The sequence below is a fragment of the Lepus europaeus genome, chromosome 14 (assembly GCF_033115175.1).
Source record: "Lepus europaeus isolate LE1 chromosome 14, mLepTim1.pri, whole genome shotgun sequence".
NCBI lineage: Eukaryota > Metazoa > Chordata > Mammalia > Lagomorpha > Leporidae > Lepus > Lepus europaeus.
The window spans coordinates 98828674-98854873 of NC_084840.1; the positions used below are offsets into that span (position 1 = coordinate 98828674).

The 26200-nt window shown below is 45.9% G+C and overlaps 1 protein-coding gene across 1 annotated transcript in view; it reads left to right on the plus strand.

Moving 5' to 3' along the window:
• Positions 1–21084, plus strand: part of ITGB1 (integrin subunit beta 1) — a 52111-nt gene extending 31027 nt beyond the window's left edge. Inside the window, exons 5-16 of the mRNA XM_062211219.1 lie at positions 1546–1716; positions 2982–3220; positions 5356–5511; positions 6162–6257; positions 6945–7034; positions 8796–8936; positions 9073–9272; positions 10535–10773; positions 10958–11180; positions 12746–12978; positions 14712–14878; positions 19940–21084. Of these exons, the coding sequence (XP_062067203.1) occupies positions 1546–1716; positions 2982–3220; positions 5356–5511; positions 6162–6257; positions 6945–7034; positions 8796–8936; positions 9073–9272; positions 10535–10773; positions 10958–11180; positions 12746–12978; positions 14712–14878; positions 19940–20005 (2021 nt within the window). The 3' untranslated portion in view covers positions 20006–21084. The remainder of the gene's footprint in view (positions 1–1545; positions 1717–2981; positions 3221–5355; positions 5512–6161; positions 6258–6944; positions 7035–8795; positions 8937–9072; positions 9273–10534; positions 10774–10957; positions 11181–12745; positions 12979–14711; positions 14879–19939) is intronic.
• Positions 21085–26200: the final 5116 nt, after the last annotated feature.

Genomic DNA, 26200 nt, shown 5'->3' on the forward strand with positions numbered 1-26200 from the left:
CCGGGGTGCTCTGTCTCCAGGACAGTGCTCCAGCAGGATCTGTTCTGACCCTCCTGTCCCCGGGGTGCTCTGTCTCCAGGATGGTGCCCCTGGCTTCTCTGTTCTGACCCTCCTGTCCCCGGGGTGCTCTGTCTCCAGGACGGTGCCCCTGGCTTCTCTGTTCTCACCCTCCTGTCCCCGGGGTGCTCTGTCTCCAGGACGGTGCTCCAGCCGGATCTGTTCTGACCCTCCTGTCCCCGGGGTGCTCTGGCTCCAGGACGGTGCCCCTGGCTTCTCTGTTCTCACCCTCCTGTCCCCGGGGTGCTCTGTCTCCAGGACGGTGCCCCTGGCTTCTCTGTTCTCACCCTCCTGTCCCCGGGGTGCTCTGTCTCCAGGACGGTGCCCCTGGCTTCTCTGTTCTCACCCTCCTGTCCCCGGGGTGCTCTGTCTCCAGGACGGTGCCCCTGGCTTCTCTGTTCTGACCCTCCTGCACCTGGGGTGCTCTGTCTCCAGGATGGTGCCCCTGGCTTCTCTGTTCTGACCCTCCTGTCCCCGGGGTGCTCTGTCTCCAGGACGGTGCCCCTGGCTTCTCTGTTCTCACCCTCCTGTCCCCGGGGTGCTCTGTCTCCAGGACGGTGCTCCAGCCGGATCTGTTCTCACCCTCCTGTCCCCGGGGTGCTCTGTCTCCAGACGGTGCCCCTGGCTTCTCTGTTCTCACCCTCCTGTCCCCGGGGGGCTCTGTCTCCAGGACGGTGCCCCTGGCTTCTCTGTTCTGACCCTCCTGTCCCCGGGGTGCTCTGTCTCCAGGACGGTGCCCCTGGCTTCTCTGAGCTTTCACTGTTGGTTTCTAGGCTCTTGTGTCTCTCCCTGTCCCCATCTCTGTGGTCCACTTTACAACTTGGCTTTCCTGTCATGATTTAAAAGCTGCAGCAACACAAACTTTTTCTGTTGAGCTCCAAACAGTTCCTCTGACCTGTCTCCCAGAACTTTCTGTAGACAGGATTAACCATGTTTCACCTAAACCTCTCATTCTCCTGTGTTTCGTGACTGAAGTGTGCCTGACAGCTCTGTCTCCAATTCTCTATCCTCACTGTTTCAATTCAGATCTTCATCACCTCCTCCCTGAATTTTTCCATCATTCCTTATCTAGTCTTTGTCTCCATAATCCAATGTTAGAACTTTACCCCGATTTTCTAAAGCAGAAATCGTATCCTGTGATTTTCTTTCACGTGGTGGCTTCCTGTGACCGAGACCTGAGTTCCTTTAGAATGCCAGTCTCTAGAATGAGAGTCAGCCCTGTGACCTGTCCAGCCCAAGACCGTTAGAAACTGGATGATTTAGACACAGATTGCCTAGTGCAGGTTGGGCACGTTGTCTTTTTCACCCCGAGGTCTGGAGTGTCAAGTATTGGTTGAATGAAATTGAGTATAGACCCAGTGAGTTTTGTTAAGTGTGTGACAGTGCATTTCATCTTGCAGTGTTGGCCCTGTGAATCAGATCTGTTTAGTTTTCTCACTTGCTCTTGGTTCTTGGCTTGCTGACGTCTTTTCTGACCCGTTTGGCTAGGGGAGCCCCAGACGTTCACATTGAAGTTCAAGCGCGCGGAAGACTATCCCATCGACCTCTACTACCTCATGGACCTCTCCTACTCCATGAAAGATGATCTGGAGAACGTCAAGAGTCTCGGGACAGATCTGATGAATGAGATGAGGAGGGTGACTTCAGACTTCCGAATTGGTAGGAACGTTGGGAAAATTGGTAGTTTCCCTTCTTTGCTCTCCAGGCCAGTTTTTAGCTCTTCCCTTCTGAGAGGAAACGTCACCCGTGTAACAGGCGCTCTGCCTCTGGGCTCCTGTATCCCTGTGTGCTCCGCACAGACGAAGAAGTCGTGCTTGTCCTCACAGTTTTTATCCACTCGTGCCCACATCCGTGGGTACGACCTTGTCTCACTCAGACCCAGTTTGCCATGCTGTGATGGTCTGCTTTCTACCACCCTTCCTTGCCTGTCCTGTGCGTCTCCAGGCTTGCCTGCTTGTCGCCTGCTGCTCCTGCTCCTGCTGCACCCAAGGTGCTGGAGAAACGTGACAGCCTCCTTGTGGCCGAAAAGCCTTTTACAAATGAACTGTTTTAGAAGAAACCTTGAAAAACGTGAAGTGCCATTGTATTCAGTAGGCATAGTTCAGGGACCATGGAAATAGTGAGTTCTTAAGCAAAGAGTCTTTTGAAGTGGCGAGAATTCCGGAACATTTATTCATCCATCCATCCAGCGTGTGCTGTGGAGAACTGAGGATACTAAGAAAGGCAGTGGTCATTATTTTTATTTTATTTTTCTAAAGAGTTAATTTATTCGAAAGGCAGAGTTAGAGATGCATACATACATAGAGAGAGGTCTTCTGTCCACTGGTTCACTCCCCAGATGGTTGCACCAGCCACAGCTGGGCTAGACCAAAACCAGAGCTTCCTCTGGGCCTCCCACATGGGTGCAGGGACACAAGCACTGGGCATCTTCCACTGCTTTCCCAGGTACATTAGCAGGGAGGCTGGATTGGAAGTAGAGCAGCTAAGACTCGAACTGGCGCCATGTCGAATGCTGGCACTGTGGGCAGCAACTTAACCTATTTAGCCCCAGTGCTGGCACCAATGCTCATTATTTTTAAAGTGGGTAGGCAGAAGATTGATGTATAGCTCAGTCCTGCTGGGCAGCTGTAACCAGGCAGCTCATAAACCACAGGAATGCATCACTCACATTTCAGGAGGCCAAGCAGTCCAGGGTCAGGGCAGATTCCATCTGGGGAGGGCCTGCCCTCTGGCTGGAAGATGGTGCCGTTTAGCTGGGTCCTCACATGGTTAAAGGGGCGGCCACCAATCCCATCTGCAAGGGCTCTGCTTCCTGTTTCCATCAGGTTGGGGATCAGGCTTTCTCTGAGACACAGACATTGAGTCTGCAGCACCTTCTTGTATAGGGAACAGAATTATTGCCCATTTCTCTATGTCTGCCCTAGGGTTTGGCTCCTTTGTGGAGAAAACGGTGATGCCTTACATTAGCACTACGCCCGCCAAGCTCAAGAACCCTTGCACGAGTGAGCAGAACTGCACCAGCCCCTTCAGCTACAAGAACGTGCTCAGCCTCACAGACAGAGGGGAGGAGTTCAACGAGCTCGTCGGGAAGCAGCGCATTTCCGGAAATTTGGATTCTCCGGAGGGAGGTTTTGATGCAATCATGCAGGTTGCAGTCTGTGGGGTGAGCGCATTTGTGTTTTATAAGGGGATGTCGCTGGTGTCGCTTGTGTAAATATTAAGCGTGATGTTGCTGTCAGTAGAAAAAGTGACCTAAATTATCATACACTGATTTATTCCAGCAAAGTACAAATAGTAATCCTTTACATCCTCTTCCGCTATAAGCCTTTATTTTTCAACTACAAGTGGCTTACAAAGCATTTAATCATTAGGTCCCTGTGGAAAGCAAGCATTGACTGCAGTTTGTTCCTGCAGGCCTCTGACAGGCGGGTGCACAGCTGTGTTGGCTGGTGGTCTGGGTTTCAGCAGATGGAGAGGGACTGGTGCTGTCTGATGCATCATGGGGACCACGAAGGGACTGAGCAGCAGGAGGGTCCTGCTCTGCTTCCCTTGCTCACTTGCTGATGCTTGCTGTCTCTGAGAGCTTTCAACCCTCGCAGTAACTCAGACCTCCGTAAGCCCTGGTCCGTAAGCCGGATGAGAACATGCGTGTTAGAAGTCAGACGGCATTTCCAACGACAAGGTTCTCTGTGGAGCAAGCTCATATACCCTGGTTCAGTTACTGCATTTTGTGCCCCACTGAGTGTTTTGACATGAGGTGGAAAACACTGGGAGGTGGACACAATTTTTTTGAGTGCTTGTTGTCTCAGTTTTTCTCCGTGGATTACGCCTGTTTCCTGGAAGACCTTCCCTGATTCCTGATGCCCCCTTCTTTCCTCCCTCGCTTCCCACCCCCCTCCCTCCTTTCCATTTGTTATTTGAAAGGCAGAGCAACAGGGAGAGAGGGAGACACAGAGAGAGAGAGAGAGAGAGAGAGAGAAAGCGATCTGCCATCCACTGGTTCACTCGCAGATGCCCGCTACAGCCAGGGCTGGGCTGAGCTGATGCCAGGAGCCTGGAATTCTACCCAGCTCTCCCACATTGGGTGTCAGAGACCCAAGTACTTGGTCCCTGCCTGCTGCCTTCCAGAGTTTGCATCAGCAGGAAGCGGGGTTGGAAGGGGAGTGGCTGGGACTCTGGTATGGGATGTGGCCATCCCAGGCAGCAGCCTAACTGCTGTGCCACAGCGTTTGCCCCCACATGCCTCATAATGGTTGTTTTTCAATGAATTTTTGCTAAGGTCTAATTGGTGTCGAGGATAAGTGCAGCAATATGGTATGGTGGAAGTATCTCACTACCACTGATCCTAGGCAGTTCATTTAGTCTGCCTAGGGCTGCTGTAACTTTTAAATACAGTGATTATTATAAAGTATCAGTAAACACTCAAAAAATGCCAGCGGCTAAATTGTTACTTTTGATTGTGATTTAAAGTTAGTCTCTGCTTTTAAGGATGCAGAAGATAGAATTTTGGTTGGTGTCTGGCTTTCTCACTTTCGTTTCCAAACATTCATTTGAGCAACTTTTTAACCATGCTCTAACCTGTACGGATCAAAGCATAGTACCCACGTGGTTGTGGCGGTCTACCCGTGTTCGCCATGCTTTCCACTTTCCTAGGTGCAAAGGGGATAGGCTTCTAGCATTAACACACTTCATGCCACCTGTGTGGAATTACAGTTTTATGAAGGTTTAAACAGTTGTATTGAGTAACCCGAAGCAAACATAATTACAAAGTTGTGGTAGACAGCCTTTCAACGTTTTTGTTGAAGTAGATAGAGAATAAAATAAATGAATACATAAACAGTACTGATTGATGAGTTGAGTGGGTGGGATTAAGCAGGTAAGTCCTCGGATAGTTAAATTTATCTATGATGGAAGAGGAAGGCCTAATATGGAGGCCGCACAGGAGCAGGTGGTGGAAGACGGAGCCTAGCACTGGTCAGACATGGCAGCACTAGTGTACAGGAAGGTTCAGGCTGAAGTGCTTCCACTCGCTCAGCAAATACTTACGGAACACCTGCTGTGTGCCAAGCCCAGTGCCAGGTGCTGCAGATACGATGATGAACAAAGCCACAGCCAGTTTTATAAGGCGCCGAGAGGCTGGGACAGCCAGGCAGGCAGAATTTACACTGGGGTGGAAGAGGTCACTCAGTGGGCAGCACTGTGAGTGGAGGAGACGCAGAGTCAGGCCAGACAGTACGTGAAAATCAGATCTGTGTCGTGCGCTGTGAGCACTGTCTGAAGCTGGCTCTTCCCTTGAAGTCGCTGATCGGCTGGAGGAACGTCACTCGGCTGCTGGTGTTCTCCACGGACGCGGGGTTCCACTTTGCTGGGGACGGGAAGCTTGGTGGTATTGTCTTACCCAACGATGGACGGTGCCACCTGGAACACAACGAGTACACCATGAGCCACTATTACGTAAGTGCTAGTTCTTCGCACGGTGAATGGTGCAGTACTTATCTCGCCAGCCTTGGGAGTGACTGCCTTGTGTGTTTCCCAGGCTTGTGTTGTGACCTGATTGGGTGTTTCTTGGTTGTGTTGTGACCTAACGTGCAGAAGTGCTAGAGCTGCTGTCTGTGGAGTGTGTGGCTTTGTGTCTGCTTCCTCCGTGTAGCTAAGGGCTTTGCTGGAGGTGGAGGAGGGCTGCCTCACCCACAGCTGTCTGCTCACTGCCATACACTGGGTAGTAAAGTCCATGGTGCTTCTAAACAAGTCTTGCAGTTTTTAATCTTAGGTGGTTTTTAAAAGCAGGCACCTGCCTGCCTTTATTGGAAAAAAAAAAGGCAAATTATTCAAATTCTAGAAGAAATCCAAATGTTGTTGAATTTTGTTCTTTCTCTGAAGTGACAGACAGCAGATTCCTGACAGCTTTGTATACACAGATTGTCTTGTTGTTTAAGACCTTTTCTGTGTGGAGGTTTTCATATGTACAGGCAAGCAGAGGGGGCAGCATGGGGAACCCTCAGCTGGCCTCCCACCCGCCCTGTTGCCTGTGCAGGTATTGGGTTTTCCACAGAGCAGAGTGGAAGGAGGACCTGTGCACTAACCTGTGTCTCTTGATTTCTTAGGACTACCCCTCTATCGCCCACCTTGTCCAGAAACTCAGTGAAAATAACATTCAGACTATTTTTGCAGTTACTGAAGAATTTCAGCCTGTTTACAAGGTATGTGTGAAATAAGAAGAAAAACAAAGTTCTGGGATTGTTGTTGTTGTTGTTGTCGTTAGTGGTAAGAAGCATTTATGAATTAAAGTGTAGTTAGATGCCACTAGGTAGGCAGACTGCATTTTTCTTTTAAAAAGATTTATTTTATTTGAAGGTCAGAGTTACAGAGATGGGTAGAGACAGAAAGAGGTAGAGAGAGAGAGAGGGAGGGAGGGAGGGAGGGAGGGAGGGAGGTCTTCCATCCTTGGTTCACTCCCCAAATGGCTATAACGGCCGGAGCTGAGCTGATCTGAAGCAAGGAGCCAGGAGCTTCTTCTGGGTCTCCCACACAGGTGCAGGGACCCAAGCACTTGGGCTATCTTGCACTGCTTTCCTAGGTGCATTAGCAGGGAGCTGGATCAGAAGTGGAGCAGCAGGGACTCAAACCGGTGTCTATATGGAATGCTGGTGCCACAGGCTGGGGCTTTAACCTGCTGTACCACAGGGCAAGCCCAGGCAGACTGAATTTTACAAAAGAGGTTGATGTTAATTTTAATCACATCATAAAACTCGTCTTTTTCAGGTTTGACTCCCAAAGTGATTTAGGAAATGTATAGGGAAGGAGTGTTTAAAGATGCAGGTTGCTTGTTCAGTAAGTGCTAACTGGGTGATGAATAGGATTTGACAAGCTTTGTCTTTTAATTGCAGGAACTGAAAAACTTGATCCCTAAGTCAGCAGTGGGAACGTTGTCTGCAAACTCCAGCAATGTCATCCAGCTGATCATCGACGCCTACAACGTGAGTGCCTGTGGATCAGAGCAGCTCTGACAGTGCCCTGTGAGGGTGAAACTCCTTAGAACACAGCCTGGGAAGCCCAGAGGAGAACACACAACTTCTGTGCTGTGTCTGGGGGGAAACTTGATACTGTCTCAGAGAAGCATAGTCTAAACAAAAACGTGACAGAGCCGTGTGGGAAAACCTCAAGTCTGTCTGTACATCACTAAGGGAGATGTCCCTGTGGGGAAACAAAGCAGGTGTGCTGCGTAATTGACGTCTGTATCTGTGGGCCCAGCCATCGTCTCCCTCCAAAGTGTTCTTCATAGATTCTTCTATTTTGGTGAATTGTGGTAGAAACGCTTTTCTGCCGTTTCTTTCCTTGCGCACTTTCAGAGACATGTTTTCTGTTTTAGGGGGGAGTACACGCGTTCATCCCTACACACACCATAGAGTAAATACGTACTTGTCTGCAGCTTAATTATTTTAAAAGGCGTATAGGAATGTTTCTGCGCATGTGCAAGTGAGTTGAAATCAGATAGGAACTGTGCTCTCTCTAGAGTGCAATTCAGGAAACCTTCAGTGATTTCCAGGAAGCACTGCTCAGCAGTTGTTTGGAAATGGCACTGTATACTTTCACCCCCACTCACTCTTTGGTTGAATTTTGGATGTTTTTTGCAATGGGAGTCTAAAAATGTTTTAGAAAGACCTGAGTCAGAAAGATGGACTGGGCTTTGTTTTTTTAACTTTTTTTTTCTTTTTGAGGGAGAGTTCCCATTTGTTGGTTAACACCCTTAATATCCATAAGGGCTCAGGGGCCAAGGCTGGGGCTGGAAACTCAATCCAGGTCTCCCATGTTGGTGGCAGGAACCCAGCTACTTCAGTCATTACTGCTGTCTCCTAGAGTTGGAATCAGAAACTGGCCAGCTGGGGGTCAAACCCAGGCATTATAGTGTGGGTCGTGGGCATCCTAGTTAGTGTTGTAACCACTAGGGTGGATGCCGCCCAGCCACTTTGAAGATTCCAGTAGTTCCTTTGTCTTCCCCAGCTGTTTTGTCTCAACAGACTGTTTTCCCAACTCTTTATTAAGAGTGTGAGCGACAGGTAGTTTGCTGCTGCAGCCCTCACTGTTCTGAGAGGTCAGAGTTTTTTGTTTATGTACAGACAGAACTCCCATCTACTGGTTCACTCCCCAGATGTCCACAAGGCTGGGACTGTGCTGGGCTGAAGCTGGGAGCAGAGAACTCGGGGTCCCACATGGTTGGCAGGAACCTAGCACTGCCGCACACCTGGGTCTGCCTTGGCAGGAGGTTGGAATCAGAGCCAGAGGCCACCCTCAAACCCACTTGTAGGATGTGGGTATCATTATTAACCTCCAGGCTAGCTGCCCGCCGATATTTTAAATAAGCACTAGCTTGAGTCTTTCCCCCTTAAGGGTTTTCGTTTTTGCTGGCCAGGCTTACAGTGGCTTCCAAGCGCAGTGGCTCCCAGACGGCGCAGTAGAGTGCCTGGCCGTAGTTAGTGGAGGACGTGGAGCCTTTGCCCAGGGGTAGGGAACACACTCCTCCTCCTCCATATCAGGCCTTGGGACTGCACGATCCTTGCTGTTTTACCTCGTCGTAGGAACAGGTTGCCTTTCAACCACGTAGGTGGTTCTGCAGATGGGATCCTTATTAACCAGTGCCTGTTTGCGTCTGTAAGACTTTACAGTACTGTCTTGACTGGTCATCTTCTGCGTCCCAGTGGCATTTCGACTTTCTTGTGTATAATTAGTCTTTGTTTTAGTCCCTTTCTTCAGAAGTCATTTTGGAAAACAGCAAATTGCCAGAAGGAGTAACGATAAATTACAAATCGTACTGCAAGAACGGGGTGAATGGCACAGGGGAGAACGGAAGGAAGTGCTCCAATATCTCCATTGGAGATGAGGTATTGCTTACTTATAAGCAAATGTAGTTCATGATTTGAAACATATTAAGAGAAATGAGTGGGTTTTTGAGATAGTTTTTAGCAGATTTGCATTGCTTAGCTTATTGTTCACTTAATCTTGCTTTTTTCCTTCAAGGTTCACTTTGAAATCAGCATAACTTCAAATCAGTGTCCAGTTAAGCATTCTGAAACCATTAAAATCAAGCCTCTGGGCTTCACCGAGGAGGTGGAGGTGGTCCTTGAGTTCATCTGCAAGTGTGAGTGCCAGGACACAGGCATCCCGAAAAGTCCCCAGTGCCATGATGGGAACGGCACGTTTGAGTGTGGAGCCTGCAGGTGAGCCAGGATCGTTGGGGCGTGCCCAGGTGTGCACTGGCCTGGAGAGCTAGGGGCAGGCTGTGTGTTGGGACAGCCATAGAAGATCTCCACTTAGAGCAGATACATGATTTGTCCGGGCACTGTTGCTCACCACAAGGTGAATTTGATGATCTCGTGCGTGGTATTTACAGAGAGTTCTTGCTCGCCTGTCTGCTTAACAAGGCTGCTCTTTAAAACGGAGACTGCGCAGTCTCAAGCTGTGTATCCAGCAGACTGTGAAGACAGCACTTGGTTTTCTGTCATGAGATAGAAGTGCAGCCTTTGTAGAGCAGAGTAAGTCTATGTCAAATTTTGGAAACAGCATTGAAACATGTTTTTGGAAAAACGTGAAACCGGTAGTGGTGACTTTCTCTGGGAAACAGAATTGGGAAGCATTCAAGTATACCCACCTTCCACATTGTTGGAATGATTTCTTAAAAATAAGTATGTGTTGTAAAATTAAAAAGCAAGTTATATTTTTCAGAACATAGAATCTACTAACAACTTTTGTCCAAGTATTTCAAATATTTTCACACTCTGGTTACTTTTTAAATTAAAAATTAAAACAATATATTGTGAATATAGTTTTCTCTTTAAAGGAGACTGGGACGTTCGATCTAGATGTCGGCTGCAGGTGACTAGGCCGGCAGGGTTAACCACGAGGAAGACATGCCATGTTCTCTGTCAGTGAGCCCAGCTGGCTGTCCTACAGAAGTTCACATGTCACAGTTCTCTTTCCATGTTGTACATACCCTATTGGAGTCACGCAGATCTGTTCCTAGAGAGACATCACTTCACGAAAAGAATCACCCTGAAAATGCCTTCTCTTCCATCTCTTTCTGTATGTGTAGAACCAGCTTGCAGTGTCCATGAGCATAAGTTGTTCTGGACCTGGACGTGGCATCTGCAAAGTCTGGGCCCGCAGGAGACGTTTGTTTTCAAACGCATACTATATTTTCAGTTAGTTTTTATTCAGCTTCCTACTCTCTTTTGGATATGTTTCTTGTACTTTTAAGGTTAAAATAGGGCCATAGTTCATGTGTAGTTACAATTGTAATAGCACATCATTTGAAATTACAGCTACCATATTTACAATTAAGTGTATTCTGTTTTTCCAGATATTTTTCCATTTATTATTTGCAGCATGAAGAGACTGTTCCTAGTTTTGTTTCCTTTCCCATGGTTTGCGATTGTGGGTTATTGTTATTTTATGCAAGTGCGATTTTGGAATCTTTGCTCAGGTGCAACGAGGGACGTGTAGGCAGACACTGTGAATGCAGTACAGATGAGGTGAACAGTGAAGACATGGACGCCTACTGCAGGAAAGAAAACAGTTCAGAGATCTGCAGCAACAACGGGGAGTGCGTCTGTGGGCAGTGTGTGTGCAGGAAGAGGGACAACACAAATGAAATCTATTCTGGCAAATTCTGCGAGTGTGATAATTTCAACTGTGATCGCTCCAATGGCTTAATTTGTGGAGGTGAGGAAAGGGTCTGAGATGTGAAGTGATCCCACTGGAGTGACAATAAGTCTCAAGGAATGAGAGGGCTCAGTCCGTCCCTTGGACCCACTCCTTTCGTATTGTGACTCCCTTTTACTTCTGAGTCAATGCTGTGGTTGTATGTTTTTATGCCTAGTTTGTGACGTGGTATTTTTAATTGCAGGAAATGGCGTTTGCAAGTGTCGTGTGTGTGAGTGCAATCCTAACTACACTGGCAGTGCGTGCGACTGTTCTCTGGATACGTCGTCTTGCATGGCCACAAACGGGCAGATCTGCAATGGCCGGGGTATCTGTGAATGTGGCGTCTGCAAGTGTACAGATCCCAAGTTTCAGGGGCAAACCTGTGAGATGTGCCAGACCTGCCTGGGTGTCTGTGCCGAGCACAAGTAAGTATCTCCTAATTATTTGAAAGTATTGATGCTTAAGTGTGTGTGATCACCAGAACTGGAGCAGGGCCCTGTTGAGCATGCTACAAGTATGGTGTCTGCCATGTGGAAACCCACTCTTTAATTCTTAAAAATTTCTTATTAGCTAGTGCCCATTATAGGATATTGAAGTATGTTAGAGTTGTCAGATTATTTAATTTGATTCAAATTTACTATGTAATTAAATATATTGTTACCTTTGTTAAATTGCTGAAATACTTTTTTTTTAAAGTTTATTTATTTATTGATTGATTGATTTGAAAGGCAGAGAGAGAGATTGATCTTCCCTCTGTTGGTTCACTCTCCAAATGGCTGCAGTGGCTGGAGCTGGGCCGATCCGAAGCCAGGAGCCTGGAGCTTCTTTCAGGTCTCCCACATGGGTGCAGGGGCCCAAGGACTTGGCCATCTCCTACTGCTTTCCCAGGCCACAGCAGAGAGCTGGATCTAAGAGGAGCATCTAGGACTCGAACGGGTGCCTGTATGGGATGCCAGCACTGCAGGTGGTGGCTTTATCCACTATGCCATGGTGCCGGCCCCCGATGTACTATCTTTTGACTTGGAAAAATGGAAGGCTTTCCCCTTGAAGCATCGTTATTGTCCCAGTAACACACTACTTAAGTTACTTTGATCTTGTGTTACATACTTACTATGTCACAGGGCTAGTTTTATTAGCTTTTTTTTAATTGCAGTTTCAGCTTGAACTTAAATGAATTTATAATTTCATTTGGGAAATACCAATCTTTTTTAAAGTTCTTATTGAGAGAGAACAACCCAGATGCCCACAGTGGGTAGGACTAAGCGGGGTTGAACACAGGAACTGAGAATGTTTTCCAAGTCTCAGACATGGGTGACAGGAAGCCACATACTTGGGGCATCATGGCTCCTCCCAGGGTCGGTGTTGGGAGAAACTGGAGTCAGGATCTGGGACTGGGAATCAAACCCACCTATTCCAGTGTGGGTGCCTTAACCACTAGGCCAAATGCCCACTCCCAGAGACTGTCATCTTCTGACGTGGTTTTCCCATTGAAGAATAGAAGGCCTCTGCAGTTCTTTTGTAGCTCCTAGTTGAATTCGGTCACCCGAGTTTAGCACGTAAGCTTGATGTTTAAGAAAATGTCGGCCGGCGCCATGGCTTAACAGGCTAATCCTCCGCCTTGTGGCGCCAGCACACCGGGTTCTAGTCCCGGTTGGGGCGCCGGATTCTATCCCGGTTGTCCCTCTTCCAGGCCAGCTCTCTGCTATGGCCCGGGAAGGCAGTGGAGGATGGCCCAAGTGCTTGGGCCCTGCACCCGTGTGGGAGACCAGGAGAAGCACCTGGCTCCTGGCTTCAGATCAGCGTGGTGCGCCGGCCGCAGCGGCCATCGGAGGGTGAACCAACGGCAAAAAAGAAGACCTTTCTCTCTCTCTCTCTCTCTCTCTCTCTCTCTCACTATCCACTCTGCCTGTCAAAAAAGAAAAAAGAAAAAAGAAAAGAAAATGTTGACCTTTTAAATAGTACATGGTCATGTAATGGTTTGTGTCCTCAGAGAATGTGTTCAGTGCCGAGCCTTCAATAAAGGAGAAAAGAAAGACAGATGTGCACAGGAATGTTCGCACTTCAACATCACCAAGGTGGAGAATCGGGACAAGCTTCCCCAGCCAGGCCAGGTGGACCCCCTGTCCCACTGTAAGGAGAAGGATGTGGATGACTGCTGGTTCTACTTCACGTACTCGGTGAACGGGAACAACGAGGCCATCGTGCACGTCGTGGAGACTCCAGGTCAGGAACCCCTCTCCTCTCCTGTGTCTGTCCTGGGTAGGCCTCTCGGCAAATTCCCTGACACCAAGAAGCAGCTCCAGCTGGATAGTCTAGGTCCAAGCTGGGCAATGTCTCATCTCTTACAGCTTAGAGTAGTAGTTAATTAACTGTAGAAGAAGCAGAAGAGAGGGTTTGGGCTTTCTAAGTAGGGAATATGAAGATTAAAAGTGAGAAGTGATACAAGGCATGTCGTCATTGGGGATGTTTAGAGTTTAATTTGGGCTTGGATACTGGGGAGGATAATTTGTGAAAGGATATAATAAAGTATTGAAATTGTTCAAGGTCTCAGCCAATGGAATATTTTTATCTTGGCTTTTCTAGTAGCTTTTTAAAAATAGATTGTTGGGAATTTTTCCCGTGAGTATGCAGGTTTTTGTGCACACAAATCCAAGTGCTCTCAAGTAAATGTGGGAATGGCACTTTGGAGCAGGTGACAAGCCTGTGTTGAACTTGGTGAGAAGCTCCTAGTGGTTCTGAGGTCAGTGTCCTCTTCATTGTCAGACGGCCGTTAGCAAGTGCTGCCCCCCACTGTTGTTCTGCGGCAGTGTCTGTTGACACCAGAAGTTGGATTGTGATGAATTGTTGACCAGGGTTTTCTTTCCTGGGTCTTCTGTTACTGTTGTGTCTAAGAACAGCGTAGATATTAGATTGTATCTTAGATGTGGAGTGAGGTTCAGTGGTTTCTGTTGCTTGGAAACACTCTTTCCCTGCCTGTGTGCATGTGTAGGACTGTCTCTGACTGTTTTTTGTTATCTCTGCCGGTGTGCTGGAGCCATGCCATGCTCTGGTAGCTTTCTGTCCAGTCTTGAAAATAGGTCATGTGAACCCTCCAACTTTGTTCTCTTCCAAAAAGTTTTGAAACTCTTACCTAATTCTTCACTTTCTGTATACATTTTAGAATTAGTATGCTGATTTCTATAAAAATCGTGCCAGGTTTTTGCTGGGAATGCATTGAGTTTATAGATCAAATTGGGAAGAATTGTTAATTATGACAGTATTAAGTATTCTATTTTTTTTCCTTTCTGAGATTTATTTATTTGAAAGGCAGAATTACAGAGAGAGAGATGGAGAGATAGATGCACAGAAAGATCTTCCATCTGCTGGTTCATTCCCCAAATGGCCTTAATGGCCAGGGCTGGGCCAGGCTGAAGCCAGGAGCCAGGAACTTCTTCCAGGTCTCCATGTGGGTGACGGGCCCAAGGACTTGGGGCATCTTCTGCTGCTTTCCCAGGTGTATTAGCAGGGAGCTGGATCGGAAGTGGAACAGTCAGGACTCAAACTGGCACCCATATGGGATGCCAGCACTGCAGTCCATGGCTTACCCCACTGTGCCACAATGCCAGTCCTAGTCTTCTAGTTCTTGAACATGGAATATCTGTTTATTTGGGTATTCTTTGATTGCTTTTATTACTGTTTAGTAATCTTAAATGTGCAGATCTTACATATGAGATTAACACAAGATCTTCATGATTTTGAGGATACTATAAATACTTTTTAAAAATTGCAGTTTTAAATATGTAGAAATACATTTTTATATAGGACTTTTGTTTCTTGATCATCTATGCTGCCACCTTGTAACCTCACTTAGTGGCTTTGGGATAGGTCCTTTGTGGTGCCTGGGTGATGGTGACCAGATGCAGAAGTGCTGCCTGGGTGTGGATGGGCTGTGCTCACTCCCCTTTGATACTTTGCAGAGTGCCCCACTGGTCCTGACATCATTCCGATCGTCGCTGGGGTGGTGGCTGGCATTGTTCTAATTGGCCTCGCGTTGCTGCTGATTTGGAAGCTCTTGATGATCATTCATGACAGAAGGGAATTTGCCAAATTTGAAAAGGAGAAAATGAATGCCAAATGGGACACGGTAAGTTGCAAAACATCTAAACAACAAGGGTGCTTATGCACTAGACAGAACACTGCAGAGATCGCTCCCTAGCTCGGAGACTGCCTGTGGAATCCTCTGTTTCCCAAAAGTTTCTTATTCAAATAATTTGCATTTAGTGAAAGACAGAAAGCATCCTAAATATGTCCCTGTAAATCAAAACCTTGTAAGAACGGGTTTTCTCATTACTGTGGCCAGTGGTTTTCATTCTTTAATAGTTTTGATCTTAAATCTGCTGACTATTTCGTCTGATAGGGAACCCTAGACAGTGTCAGCGTGTAGTGAGCTATTCAGTGCAGAGTGCTTTTTCCTGTCAGACTCAACAGTGACAGAGTGTGACCCTGTTTCCGTGATGTTTCGAAAGAGACAAAAGTGTAGGGGCAGGAGGCAGACCAGTGGTTGCTAAGGGTAGGTTGGGGAAAGGCTCGGCCACGGAGGGCACAAGGGGTCTTCTTGGGAGCGAGCTTGCTTGTGGGTGTGTGGAATCATTTTCAAACTTTTGGGTCTCAAAAAGGTACATTTTACCCTGTGCAAAAGTGCTGTCTTAGCAAACTGGCTTTATAAAGTCGCTCTGAGTGTGAAGGTTTATGCTGGTGCTCACTGCAGACAGGGAGTCAGAGGCTGGGGTGGTCACACGCTGCTCCCTGTGTCTTCCTCTTTGGATGTGAGAAGGCTGTGGCAGTATATTTAAATGTAAGTGAATTTTAGTCATTGGCATCACTACAGTTTGCTTGGATGTTTAAGAAATTATCAATTTCAGAGGCATAGAAATGGTGAAATTTCTCTGTAGTATTTAAACTCCATGAATGTCCATGTTTCTTTCTGATGAAATCATTAGAAACTGTTTCTTTTACTTTAGCAAGAAAATCCGATTTACAAGAGCCCTATTAATAATTTCAAGAATCCAAACTATGGACGTAAAGCTGGCCCCTGAGTTGCCGTTGGTATCTCCTCCTTGCCCTTTCTGCCTGCATGGGAGCTTTTGCCCTTTCTGCTGCACTGGGTGGCCTTTATCACTGTTGCTGTTTTTTGTTTTAAGTCCAGCTTTATTTATATGGCTACATTGTGGCTTTTCTTTTTGTGTGTTAACTTACTCTTTTTTAGAAGGGCTTTCAGGTAAGTTCCACCGTGTGAGAGCAACAGCTGCGCTGTAGTTGCCATCACACAGGCCTGAGGTCAAAGCCCTGCTCTCTACCTGGTAAGGGGACGGCCTGGAGTCTGCACCTCCCAAGGGGGGTAGCTGATTTTGGTAAATGATCTACAGTATATGAAGTCAGTGTGTCAGATACAATCCTCATAGCAGCCCTGTGCCAGAGGTGGAATATTATCCTTGTATGACACATTACTGTGTGTAAACTTTAAGGTTAAACAGTGAGCGTTGGGCCTGGGAAATCCAAATTGCAGAGTCGAAAAGCATGACTGCTGTGATGTTTATATGGTACACAACTATGATGCTGCTGTTAGTGGTTCTAGACAGATTTTGAAATTCTTTAATTCTTGATCGTAGCATGAAATTCCTTTAAAAGCCAGAAGAGCATGTAGATACATACGAGTGTGTGATACCAGTCTGAATTTGTATGGCATGCTTCCAGGCACATTTTAATATAGTCGCGTGAGCTCCTAAGACTCCTGGCTCAATAAACATGTCAGTGGTGTTTAGAACCCAGCTCGCTCCTGGTGACCAGAACTCCTCCTTGTTGTCACAGCTGATGGGAGGTAAGGGGCGAGGAGGGTTCTTCTGTTCTCACGCCTGCGTCCTTGTGCAGGGAGCGTAGGTCCTGGTGTGCTTCCAGTTAACACACGTTCATGTTCCTGTTCCACATGGGTCAGGTAACATGACTGTGTGTGTGGAGCGCTGCGGCCCATTCCATGGTGCTGGTGGCAGCCGTCTACCTTCAGGAGACCCTTTCTCCTGTTTAGGAAAGGGCAGATCCCTCTGTAGACACTTAGGGAGAGTAACAGTACCCCCAGGGGCAGCACTGTCACCGGGAAGTCAGTTCATTACAAAGAATTCAACATTGCCCCAGTGCCCAAAGAGCTTCAAGTACAGGGTTTTGTCTTAAGTGATAGAGGAAGTAGCTATAGTATTAGAAGTCATTACTTGTTAGATTTCCGATTTCTAAGCAGGTTTTAAGACTTTTTAAATTAAATTTGATGACAGAACAGTGAAATTCATTAATGAGCAAGTTGTCCCCCCCCAACCCCCTTTTTTTTTTTTTTTTAAAAGAAGATCTCTTTATTCGAAAGGCAAAGTTAGGGAGAGGCAGAGAGATCGATCGATCTTCCATCTGCTCCTCAAGTGGCTGCAATGTCCAGAGCTAGGCGAGTTTGAAGCCAGGAGCCAGGAGCCTCCTCTGGGTCTCCTTTATGGGTTCAGGGGCCCAAGGACCATCTGCTGCTGCTTTCCCAGGCCATAGCAGGGAGCGGGATCGGAAGTGAACAGCCGGACTTGAACCCGTGCCCAAATGGGACTTGGCTTTACTCGCTACACCACCGCACCAGCCCCTAGCTGTCAGCATTTATGTTTTAGTATGAGACTTGATGTATTTTTTGTTACCTAAGACTTTACAAAAAGTTATTATTTTCAAGAGATTTATTTGAAAGGCAGAGTTAGAGAGAGGTCTTCCATCCACTGGTTTACCCCCCAGATGGCTGCAGCAGCTTTCCCAGGTGTGTTAGCAGGAGGTGGATCAGAAGTGGAGCAGCCGGGACACAGATGGCCATATGGGATGGCTGATGTTACAGGTGGTGACTTAACCCATTATGCCACAGTGCCAGCCCCCAGAGATGATTTTTAGAGGAACGTCGACTAGCCCGCGAAGTTCCTGTCCCACGAGGCTATTTCTCACATGAGAAAAACGTTGTTTATCCTACGCAGGGCTGAAACTTTCACCCTTGCTGTATATTTGGTGGTACTTTGAAGGAAGCTATCTGTAGTTATTACTGAATCCTGATATCTATACTATTAAATGAATTTTTACCTAAAGGTTACTTCAACCAAAATAAGCACTTTATATAACTCAAGAGGCCAAAGTTTGGTAAAAATTTCTTTTGCATAAATGCTCTTGTGAAGCCCATGCAAATTATTAGCCCTGCCTGCAGATTTTCCCGAGATGTTCTCTAAGAAAAATTAAGTAGAAAGTAAGGGACGAGCCACTAATCGAGAAATGACAACAATCATGGATTGTGAACGCTTTTCTTACTTAGGACCAGGGTGTGGTGGTCAGGTAATTGCTAGAGGAACGTATCTGGGATTGGGGGCGGCCGTGGTGATATTGATGATAGCAGGAACGGATGTGGGCGCGGGGACCTGGGAGCATTGTTTCTTGTTGCTGCCACGGGACTGCACTGGACGCTGGGGACTAATCTGATACTTGAGTTCATCTCTGGGGATGCCTAATGCAAGAGTGAGCTTATTTTTACCTCTAACCTCGCATGTTAAAAACTTTTGTTTGGATGGACTTTGTCATATACATAAACATTTTTATTATTTCAAAGTAAACAGTTTTCCAAAGGTAAGTTTTTCTTCACTCTACAAAGTTTAATATAAATTATTTTGGACTCATCAGTCAATGGTAGTTTTGTTGTTGTTGTTGTTCTTCCCTTACAATTCTTAAAGATGAAATAGTTTTGTCTAACGTGTTAGAGGAAATTCCTATCCCATTGTAACTGCAAGATGCGCAGTAGTGGCCCGTGTGCAGGTCGTAGGAGTCTCGTGTGCTCCAGGACCTTGTAAGAACGTGAGTGCTGGGGTCCAGTTTCCCAGTTCTGTGAGTCTGGCTCTGCTTGTGATGGAGCTCAGGGTTTGATGCTCTGTTGAGTTTTACTGTCTGCCGGGAGGGATCCTGAGCCCTGTTTGTGGAACAGCTGGTCCAGTTGTTCACTGTGGTCCATTTGGTGTCTTGCAGGCACCAGTCTCTGTGTCGTGTTTTCCCATCTGCACTACGTCCTGCACCCCGGCACTCTCAATGATCATGCACTGCCTGCCTGGTCGCCTCTCCACAACTAAAAACTTCTAAAATATAAAAATTTCTTGTGAATATGCCATTCTTTTTCCTACACCTTGACTTGATCTCTGTTTACTATGACATTATCACTAATGTCAATCACTTTTTTCTTACATTCTTGCTGTGTTGTGTATAATTCTATTTTTTTTCTGTATCAGAGTGCTTCTTTTCCTGTCTTTTCATCCACCAAACTGTATGCTCTTTGAGAACAGGATCGTGGTAGGTAGTTTTTTGCTTAGAGCATTGCTGGCAGTGTTTTGGATTTTGAAAATGTCTTTTTTACACAAACAAGGAGAGGCAGAGAGAGAGGTCTTCCATCCACTGGTCCACTCCCTCACTGGCTGCAATGGCTGGAGCTGCGCTGATCTGAAGCCAAGAACTTCTTCCGGGTCTCCCACGTGGGTGCAGGGGCCCAAGGACTTGGGCCATCTTCCACTGCTTTCCCAGGCCGTAGCAGAGAGCTGATTGGAAGTGGAGCAGCCGAGACTTGAACTGGCACCCATATGGGATGGCAGAATGCAGGCAGCAGCTTTGTTACGCCATAGCGCTGGCCCAAAAGAGGTCTTCAGTTTATGGCCTGGAGTCACTTGTGTGGTTGGCTTGAGGCTTGATTTTAGTTCTCCTTCCCAAAGTCCAGCATTGCAGTAAGCATAGCTCCTGTGATGCTGAGGGATAGCAACTGTGTCCTGAGCATAGCTCCTGGCCTTGGGACGCGTGGCTCCCTTACCGCATGGGAAGCTAAGAATCCCTCTTGGATCAGGCACCTTTGTATCCAGCAAGGGGTTCAGAGTTGGGCAGAACCGATGCTTCCGTAGAGAGGAGGGGTCCCGGTTGCCGTGGAGGGAGCGTGTGGCCCAGGCAGCCTCTGCAGGAAGGACTCAGACAGAACCAGGGAGCAGGCAGCACACAGCTTCCATTTCATTCTCTGTGCTAGCTGGGTGGATAAGACAGAAACGACTTCTTAAAATGACTAACACTGTCTTGACTTGCAAAATAATACTATGTGATTTTATAACATTGTAATTCTTTTTTTTAGGGTGAAAATCCTATTTATAAGAGTGCTGTGACAACTGTGGTCAACCCCAAGTATGAGGGAAAATGAGCGCCCTGCCGACTCAGCACTGACGGGGCTGTCGTCACAGTCACAGCCAAGGAGCTCCAGGTCTCACGCGGTGCAGGCTTTGAAAATGTATAGTGTGTATAATTTTTAAGGATTTTTATTATTTTGAAAATAATGTTATAATCCATGCCAGGGACTGACAGAGACTTGAGACAGGGTTGTTCGCCTTGTCGGCCAAGGTCACATTGTGCCTTCTGACCCTTTCTTCCTGGACTGTTGAAATCAAGCTCTCACTGGGTTGGCGATGCTTCTCGGGTGATTGAAAGGGCGAGAGTTGGGGTAATGAGCATGGTGAGAATTTCTGTTCATTGTGTGTTAAAATGGAGTCTTGGCTTTCCAGGTATGTCAGCTTCCAGTTACACAGATTCCAAAGTAAACGTTCCACTAGCTAGTTTAGGGTTGTTTGTTACAAATCTGTTATTTTGCCACCTGCCTGTTAGCCGTGACTGATGACATATCTGAAAGATACGTGGGATAGAGCGGCTTTGAGATGGTTGATTTGCAAAGGCCATGGGAAAGATTCAGAGTTAGGAAGGAAAAACAAATAGCTTTAAAAACCTGTGTGCCATTTACGAGTTACTTAGTCGTGGTAACTTTATGCCTTCTCTTTAGAAATGCAAGCCTTGGATAAAAATGCTACGGCATTTTCTGCTCACGTGTCCTTGATTTAGCACTCTACACAAAGGCCGTAATGTACGTAGCATTTGCTGAATGGGGACCTTTTGCATTGAATTTATTTTGTTATTTTTATTGTGTTTAGTGCCTGGTGCTTTTTATCACCTCTTCTAATCTTGCAATGTATGTTTCCACTTGGGGATAAGACTTTTCCTTTGAAGCAGGAGCTGTGATCTGCTGTTGGTCCTGTAGCTTGTGCAGCAGTCCTCCCTCATGCAAGCGTTACTTCAGTTAGCGCCACGGCGACCACTGTATTTACTTCTCACTGCTCGAGTTGCCTGTCACCTTCTTGTGTTAAGTGCCTTTTAATTTTAACAGTTCACTTTTTACAGTGCTATTTACTGAAGTTATTTATTAAATAAAAAACCTAAAATACTTGAATTGGATGTTTTGGCTCTGTGTTGATATATTGTGTCAGTTTATAGTTCGTTGAGGAACAGTATTTCTGATGGTGCTATTTCATGTCAGACCGACACCGAGAGAGCGTGGAGGAGTAAAATGCAGACGGTAGACTGTCTCGGGCTTTGCAGACGAACACTGTGACATCACCGTGGCACTGCAAAGCTCATTGTATTTAAGATGATATTAGGGAAATTTTCATTTCAGTTGGACTGGTTTATTTATAAGTATCCATCTGTGAAGCTTATGCTTCCTGGAGCATACAGATGTCAGAGAGGCTGGGGTGAGGACGACGCGGAAGGTTTCGGCCTCACTGGCCTCTCACATGACACTTACCTGAGATTCTTTGTAATGATCCAATTGTCTTTTGACCAAAGCATTTTTGAGGTAAGAATTCCACATTTTTACAAGTCTAAGTTCTGTGAGAAAAATGACAATCTTGTCTATTACTCTGTATCACTGTTTTTCAGAATCTGTGCTACCGTTTAGCTTCATTCAGTTTATTCTGCCCTAGACACGAACTCCATATCTCTATGAGCTTTTTAAATAAACACAATAAAATGAGGCCTGTTTCCCACATGCACTTTGTTCTCCGACCTTTGTCCTTGAGATGGAAATACGGTGGAATTTGACGTTATGTGACAATTACAGTACATCAGAAAGTTTGCAGAAATTCCTGTGTTGGTGGAGATATTGTTTAACACATTTTCATGCTGACTTTAAATGCACTAACATTTGAATAATTATGGGATTGAAACTTAATTTCAAAATAAAGATTGATAATCACATATTCTACACATGGACACACTCCACATGGAGATACTTTGACGTCAAATAAAACTCACTGGAGCCAGTGTTGTGGTGCAGCAGATGAAGCCACTGCCTGTGACTCTGATCCCTTATAGGCACCGGTTCAAGTCCCAGCTGTTTGGCTTCCAATCCAGCTCTTTGCTAGTGCTCCTGGGAAAGCAGTGGAGGATGGCTCAAGTGCTTGGGCCCATGCACGCAGGTGGGAGGCCCAGAAGAAACTCCTGGCTTCGGCCTGCCCCAGCCCCAGCCGTGGCGGCCCTTTGGGGAGTGAACAAGTGGGTGAAAGAGTTCTTTCTTTCCTTCCTTCTCTGCAACTTTGCCTTTCAAAAAAATAAATATTGGAAAAAAAAAATTTTTTTTTAGAAAAAGTCTATTTATTTGAAAGGCAGAGCAACAGAGAGAGAGATTTCATTGGCTGGTTCACTCCCCAAATGCTGGCAACAGCCAGAGCGCAAGGCCATTGCCAAAGCCAAGAACCATCCGGGTGTGCCATTTGGGTAGCAGGGACCCCAGCACCTGGATATTATCTGCTGCCTCCAGCCACGTGCATCAGCAGGAAGCTGGGTTAGAGACGGCACCGGAGCTCCATCCGGGCACTCTTGCTATGGGATCGTGGCTAACTGCTGCACCACAGTGCCTGCCCCAGAAACATTACCTCATGATCTCCAGTGCAACTTTATAATCACGTGTTCTGAAAGTTCAAAAGCAATTATTTCTAAACAATATCATAAGAATTTTATGAAATATTAAGTATCACAAATGAATTACTTGATTAATTACCACTGTCATGTTTTGAGAGAGAGAAAGATGCCAGTGTGGCAGGTGGTGGCTTAACCCAGTGCACCACAATGCCAGCGCTGATGTTTCTGTCCCGTTGCTGGATTTGACAGCTTCATTTGTACAGGCTCCTGTTTGTGGATTCACCATTGTGTGCTTAGAACAGTGTCAAGCACAGAATGAGTGAGTGACCACAGAGCAGTTCTTCAGGAGAGGGACTAGTGGCCATAGTTTGTACCAGGTGCTATTAATCAGCTGTTTGCTGCTTTAAAGTAGCTGAGAGGAGTTGTTGACTTACAGTTTGGAGGGTACCAGTTTGAGATCAGGTGGTGACTGCATTAACGTCCTGTGTGGAGGGACAGTAACACAGTGAGCCAGGAAGCAGAGAAGCCAGGCTGGACTTGGCTCCAATAGCCAGCCTTCTCTTGGGAGCTGTCTTTCCAGGGCAAGCTCCCAACTGGGCCGCCTCCCAGATGTTAAAATTAGATAAATTTTTATCCTTTACTCATTAACTATTAAAATGAAACTTTGGAATTTAAACTTCTCATGAGTAGAGGGAGACACATTCTGTTCAGGACGTAACACACATCCACCCACCGGTCAGCACCAGCAGTGACAAGCTCTGCCCGTCTTCCCCCTCCTCTGTCCTACATCCCATCCCCGCTTGTCTGCTGAGAGAAGCAGTTCCTCTCCTCTCCTGCATGACAGTCCCGTCAATAAAGAACATGCTGTACTCACCATCGGTTTTTCTCTTCCCTATTACAACTCAATAGAGTTGGTTAACCCTTGTGTCTGTGGCCAACCGATCTTTAGCGAGGGTGCCAAGTCCATTCAAGGGGCAATCAAGAACAGATGGTGCTGGGATAACTGGATTCAACAGAAAATAATGAATTTGGACCCCCACCTTACAGCAGGTACAAAATTAATGCAAAATAGTGCAGTGACCTAAAAAAAGAGCTAAAACTCTAAAAAACTTGTAGAAAAAACACAGGAATCCAATCTAGAAGACTGTAGTTGGTGATGGATTCTTACATATGGCATCAAGGTATGAGCAACAACGAAAAAATAAATCTGACTTCATTAAACTCAAGAACGTGTGCACAGAGACGTAAGCACGAGGTGGGAGAGGCACATACCACGCCCAGTGGGAAATGAGAAGGGAACCAAAATAATTCCCTACCAAAGTCAACGAAGGGGCTGGTGTTGTGGTGTAGTAGGTTAAGCTGCTACCTGTGACACCAGCATCTCCTATGGGTGCTGGTTTGTGTCCTGGCTGCTCCACTTCCTATTCAGCTCCCTGCTAATGTGCCTGGGAAAGCAGCAGAGGATGGCCCAAGTGTTTGGGCCTCTGCTACTCTTGTGGCCATTTGGGGCGTGAACCACCGGAAGACCATCTCTCTTTAACTTTGCCTTTCAAAGAAATAAGCAGATGTTTAAAAAGTCAACTAAACACAAAAGGAAGTAATGCAGAAAGTCAAACAAAAAGTCTAAGACGCACGGTAACCAATTACAAAAGGACAAGTCCCTCCTTATCAACAGTTACTTCACATGTCGGTGGATTAAACTCCCCAGTGAAAAGGCAGGGACTGCCAGAATGCATAAAAACACAAAATGCGACCTGTGACAAATCATGTGCTGTCTATAAGAGTCACTTCAGATTCAGAGTCACACATATGTGAGAGTAAAAGGATGGAAAAAAATGCTCCATACAGACAGTAACGAGAGGAGCAGAGATGGCTCTGCTATTATCAGACGAAATAAACTCTTATGTTAAAAACTGTTAGAAGAAGAAAGGACGTGACCAATTGAAAACAGGATCAATATAATTATAAATATATACACCAAAACATAGGAAGCTATGATAGAACTGAAAACAGAATGGCGGTTATACATTAATAGTTGGAAAATTCAGTACCTAACCTTCAGTGATGGGTAGAACATAAAACAGCAAGGAAGTAGCGGAATCAACGACACGAAATACAGCTAAACACACACATACGTACGACTTCACCCAGTAATTATATGGAATGTCATCCAGGAAACACTACATGTGAGATTGTAAAATAAATCTCAATAAAGACTCAGCAAAGCATCTCCACAATAGACTGAAGCTAGAAATCAGTGACAAAACTGGGAAATTCAGAAACTTAAAAGTTGAACAGCATGCTTGAAATAACCAGAGGGTCAGAGAAGAAATCACAAGGGAAACTGGGACGTACTTGGGGACTAATGAAAATGAAAAGCATACTACAGTGGGGTGCAGGGGCAGGGCTGAGATGGGAATTTATACGTGTCAATATCTGCGTCAAATGAGAACCGTCTCAAATTAGTCCTGTCACTTTATACCTGGAGGAACTAGAAAAAGAGCAAGGCTGTCAGGACAGAGAGAATAGAAAGGATTGGTGAAACCAAAAGTTGGTTCTTTGAAAAGTCTTAGACAAGAAAAGAGACAGTGTGGGGGCATTGATCATATAGAAATAAAAGGGATCTATAAAACGGTGCTATTAAAGTTCCCATGCCAATAGGAAAACTGGATGAAATGGACAGATTGTTAAAAATACATCAGTTACATAAACTAATTCAAGAAAAAAAGAAATCCGAACAGTTGCATTATAAGTAGGATACTGACCTAGGAATCAAAGCTTTCCAACAAAAGTCCAGGATCCATGGTTTCACTGATGAATTCTATAAAATATGTATAGATCCAGTAATTCTCAAACTTTCCCAAAAAATGGAAGTGGGTCACTTTGTAACTCATCTTTGTAGGCCAGCATTACCCTGATACAAAGCTAAGTAAAGATATCACAGGGAACAACTGTAGACCTGTATTTTTGAACTTAAGAATCTTCAACAAAACAGCCGCAGTTCAGATCCAATGGCATAGTAAAAGGACTGCCCACCATGACCAAATGGGATTTCTCCTAGGAATGTAACTATCAAAATTATAAAAAGTCAGTGTAATACACTATAAAGAACACCACATGATTAGCTCAACAATGCAGAAAAATTTGACAAAAGTCAACCCTTTTCATGATAACAACACAAATTAGGAATACAAGAAAACGAACAAAGGTCATTTATGAGGAATCCACAGCTACTATCATAAATCAGTGGTGGAGACTATCTCTGCTAATACCCAGAATGAAAGGTTATCTACTCACAGATTCTTTTCAAGACAGCACTGAAAAACTTACCCAGAGCAATCAGGTAAGGGAAACAGCAACAGCAGCAAAGCATTCAAATTATAAAGGAAGAAATAATATTGTATCTGCTTGCAGATAACACGTATGGAGAAATCTAAGATTCAGCACACATACATATAAACCTCTAAGAAATAAATTCATCAAAGTTTCAGAACAGGGGCCAGCGCAGTAGCTTAGCAGCTAAAGCCGCTGCCTGCGGTCCTGGCATCCCGTATGGGTGCCAGTTTGAGTGCCAGCTGCTCCACTTCTGATCCAGCTCCCTGATAATGTACCTGGAACAGAAGATGACCCAAACGCTTGGGCCCCTGCATCC